Consider the following 3,684-nt stretch of genomic DNA (forward strand, 5'->3'; position numbering starts at 1 on the left):
AAACATTTTCTGAAACAATTCAATACACAGCGGAATATCCCATTTCCACACTCTTATTGGCAAGACTAGGAAGTCTAGGACTCAAAAAACAACATGAAAGCCACACCCATTTGCTTAGGAGAAAAAAAAAAAAGAAATTTGAAAAGCATAGAGTTCAAAATATTTAGTTGTAAGCGTCGGGGTTTGCTTGGAGGTAGCCTTCGACGAGCTTAAACAGACCTGCGGCCTTTTCTTTTCCCTCCTTAGCCTTTGCTTCGTCGAACTGGGCATCTCCAACGGTGTGGAACTTGGTAGTGACCTTAATGATGCTTCCTCCATTTGGGGTTGCAACGAACTTGGTCTCGTGAGAGATTTTCTCAACTTCCGCACCCAAAACATCTCCTTCAATCAAGCTATGGCTGTAGCTAAAGTTGTTGTGGTCAATTGAATCAAGCTTCTGCTTCACATACTTACCTGCAAATGAAATTTAACGTGAAACTTTTGATTTGGTGCCAAATTTTGCATAAATCATCTTTGATGTTCTTTTATATATTAAGAGGGTATCAAATTATCGGTTGTAATAAGAAAAGAAAAGAGTTTGAAATGGAAAAAGCCTATTTTTAGTTAAGTACTAATATAGATTAATTGCTATATATTTGGAATTGAAACTGCATTCCTAGTTTAGTAAGTACGCTATTCCTCTCAGTCAATTGAAGATATGTAAAATATGTCATTAAATACGTAGGATCACGAAGATTAAATGAAATAGTTTACTTACCATCAGGAAAGGTGATCTTCTTGATAGTTCCGGGCCCTCCATTTCCTTCGACAGTTTCAGCACTTTTAGCAGCTTGGGGAGCAATTTTTGGAAAAAGGTTGTCGGCATCAAGGACGGAGGCCTTGAACAACCTAGCGGGAGCAACGGTGGAGGTGAACTCATCGTCAAAAGTGAAAACACCCATGATAATCGAAGGTTTTGAATGGGATCAAAGTGGAAAATATAAGGAGGGGTTGTTTTGAACTTTGAGGTTCTTTGTGTTGAAGAGATGAGAATATAGGGAAGCTATTTATAGGCAAAGGCTGCATGTTGCCCCTCCATGATGAATGCCCCGTTTATTGGACGTATACATTGGTGAGAAAACTATGTTAGTTTTGTGCTGTTAGGAAATTATTGATGTTCTATAAATTGGGAAATTATACATTTAGGATTCAATCAGTAGCATTTTAGTCTAAAAAGGGGCGCCCTTAATTGATGTTCTATAAATTGGGAAATTAAATAAATAAATAAAAAGGATTGGTCCTCAGATTCTAGATGATGTGACGATTTGTGCCCAAACTTATCGTAATCCTAAATGTATAAAAAGGTTCATGTACATGAAAACAACATTGTAAATAAACAAATAAATAAAACGAATAAGTTATAGGTGAAAGAAAATATTTTTTAGAATATTTAGGTTCAGTATATAATTTTTTCAATTACAAGAAATAAATAAAGATGAGGTTTGAAGCCCTAATTTTTTCAAGAAAATATTTTGTTATCATTTTTATTGATGTCCTCGCGAAATAATTTGTTGCAACACAAGAACAAATAAAAAGCCACAGTAATATTGAGTTCACATTAGTTTTTAATAGCTTTTTCATATGCGGATGAAATATCATCACAATTCCTTTCAATTTAATTCACGGAAATCCTCAGAGAAACGGTTAACTTACAGAAATGGGATTCCCAATAAAAACTATTTTTTCCCCCATTCTTTCTTTTGTTGGGGATGTGTGTTGGGAATGGAAACGGTGTAGATAAGTGTGCATCTTTTCTTTGATAATTTCAATTGTTGAAGGTTGACTTCTAAAAAGGCCAGCCGGTCAGAAATAAACAATATTTATTGTAAGTACTTCTATCTTCTCTCCCTGAATTTATCTAGAGCATTTGAAAAATGTTTTTTTTTTTTGGTATCCAAAATCTTATTCCCACAGTTCTTCGCATTCCTGACATATCCCATATCTTCAATCTTTTTTTTTTTAACATATCTTCAAACTTGTTACTTGTCCTAAAATTTTCTTATTCTAAAAAATATTAATATGAAATTTACTTGTTGATGTAAGTAATTCTATTAATTTGAGGCTTTTTTTAAGATATATAAGTTCTTAATCGTTTGGAAATTTGTTTCGGATTAAGAAATTAATCTTCCACTTCAGCAAAGGCCGGGACACAATAATGTTGTTATTATTATGTTTTCTTCCAAGTAGGACCTGCTATCTCATGCATTTATGTACGTACCCAAAAAGAGAAAAGGACAGGTAGAAATTAACAATTAGAGACTTCTCCATCAAAAATTCTACGTTGACGAAAATAATTTACACTTTCGTTCGTATGAATAGTTAAAGCCTAGAATATTGGTCAACAAATCCTACCTCACTTTTTTTTTTTTTTTGAGAATAAATCCTTAATATAAAAAGTTTTCCTTCTAGAATTCAACATGGGAAATGGCAGACGGAATCATTTTTTTTTTTTTTTTCATTTTTTTCTCATAAAATTAGGGATAATATTTCTTATGTGACAATTATTTCTTAGGGATTTGAGGAATGTGGTCCGTTTGGGGTTTGTTCCTTGCTTTGGAGCGAGTTCTGCTGTGCTTCCAATTGGAATTTGGCTCTTCGCCGGTATTGCGAGAATAGGCAGCAAAATAGCAAACCGCAAAAATGGAAAACAAGAATAATAAATGACAACCACATGAGTTGCAAACAGGGAAAATGACATAAAAAAATGAACGACACCAAAAAAAAAAAAAAAGAAAACGACGTCAAAACAGAAAAAGTTGAAACACTACAATAAAGTCGGAAAGCGTCACAAAACCAAGTAACAAACACCTACTATTAGACAAGTGTAAAAATATTAGGGCTGACAATTTGGATTACGACCCGATAACACGACATGAAACCCGCACGAAATTAGAGGGTTTGAATTTTCTTTAAATAGGTATAGGTAAAAAAAGGGTTGAACCCGTCAGACGCGATTAAATGAAGGCCTCAGCACAACACGAAATTAACCCGAAATAACCCGTTTAGTAAACATGTCATAAGTAAGTTGAGTCGAACGCGACACATTTTTAACCCATTTAATATCTATTTTATTTAGATGTGTATAAATATATTTTTTTAAGAAAAAAATAGGTGCTATATAAGGAAGGCCATAGAGTTTCCTCACATTTTTATAGAATTTCTCATTTAGTTTACTATTTTGCTATATTGTTGATTTTTTTATTTTTAAAATATTTTTTTATCATTTGGAATTGGATTTCAGTATACAGGTAGTAACCGTGTTTGCAGGTTGACACGACAAGTTATTGACGTATTAAATAAACGAGTTGGTCGTATCGTGTTCGTGCCAACCCTGTAAAAAAAGCGCCGTGTTAATTTTTATTGTGACACGATTGTTAAATGGGTCGTGTTCATGTCAAGGGTTATAGTGTCAACAGAGCGGCATGACACGACACGAACCCGACACGACAACATGAATTGACACCCTAAATACTATAAATACAAAAATATAAAAACGACACGAATTTAAGTATAGAGAATGTGAAGCGACAATCTTCTAGGAATAAACACCAAAATATAAACACGAATTTAAGTATATGGCAACAAATTGCAACCCTAGGGACACCAGAAGTTATGGACGTTTAATCCAATATGAGACAATTAGTC

General features: G+C 33.7%; 1 protein-coding gene across 1 annotated transcript; it reads right to left on the reverse strand.

The window, feature by feature from the left end:
• Positions 1-1,001, reverse strand: LOC112092336 (major allergen Pru av 1-like). Its single transcript, XM_024168298.1, has 2 exons — positions 758-1,001; positions 1-453 (listed from the first exon to the last, which is right to left on the reverse strand). The coding sequence occupies exons 1-2, from the start codon at positions 939-941 to the stop codon at positions 164-166; spliced, it is 474 nt and encodes a 157-aa protein (XP_024024066.1). The 5' UTR covers positions 942-1,001; the 3' UTR covers positions 1-163.
• Positions 1,002-3,684: the final 2,683 nt, after the last annotated feature.

Source organism: Morus notabilis, unplaced genomic scaffold, assembly GCF_000414095.1.
Source record: "Morus notabilis unplaced genomic scaffold, ASM41409v2 Scaffold2101, whole genome shotgun sequence".
In the NCBI taxonomy this organism is placed as follows: Eukaryota; Viridiplantae; Streptophyta; class Magnoliopsida; order Rosales; family Moraceae; genus Morus; species Morus notabilis.

What these genes read in the sequence shown, in the direction of transcription:
- LOC112092336 (XM_024168298.1), bottom strand. Translation starts at nt 941, where the DNA reads ATGGGTGTTTTCACTTTTGACGATGAGTTCACCTCCACCGTTGCTCCC. An exon ending in GAAGATCACCTTTCCTGATG is followed by an intron (nt 454 to 757) that starts GTAAGTAAACTA and finishes TTTCATTTGCAG; the next exon opens with GTAAGTATGTGAAGCAGAAG.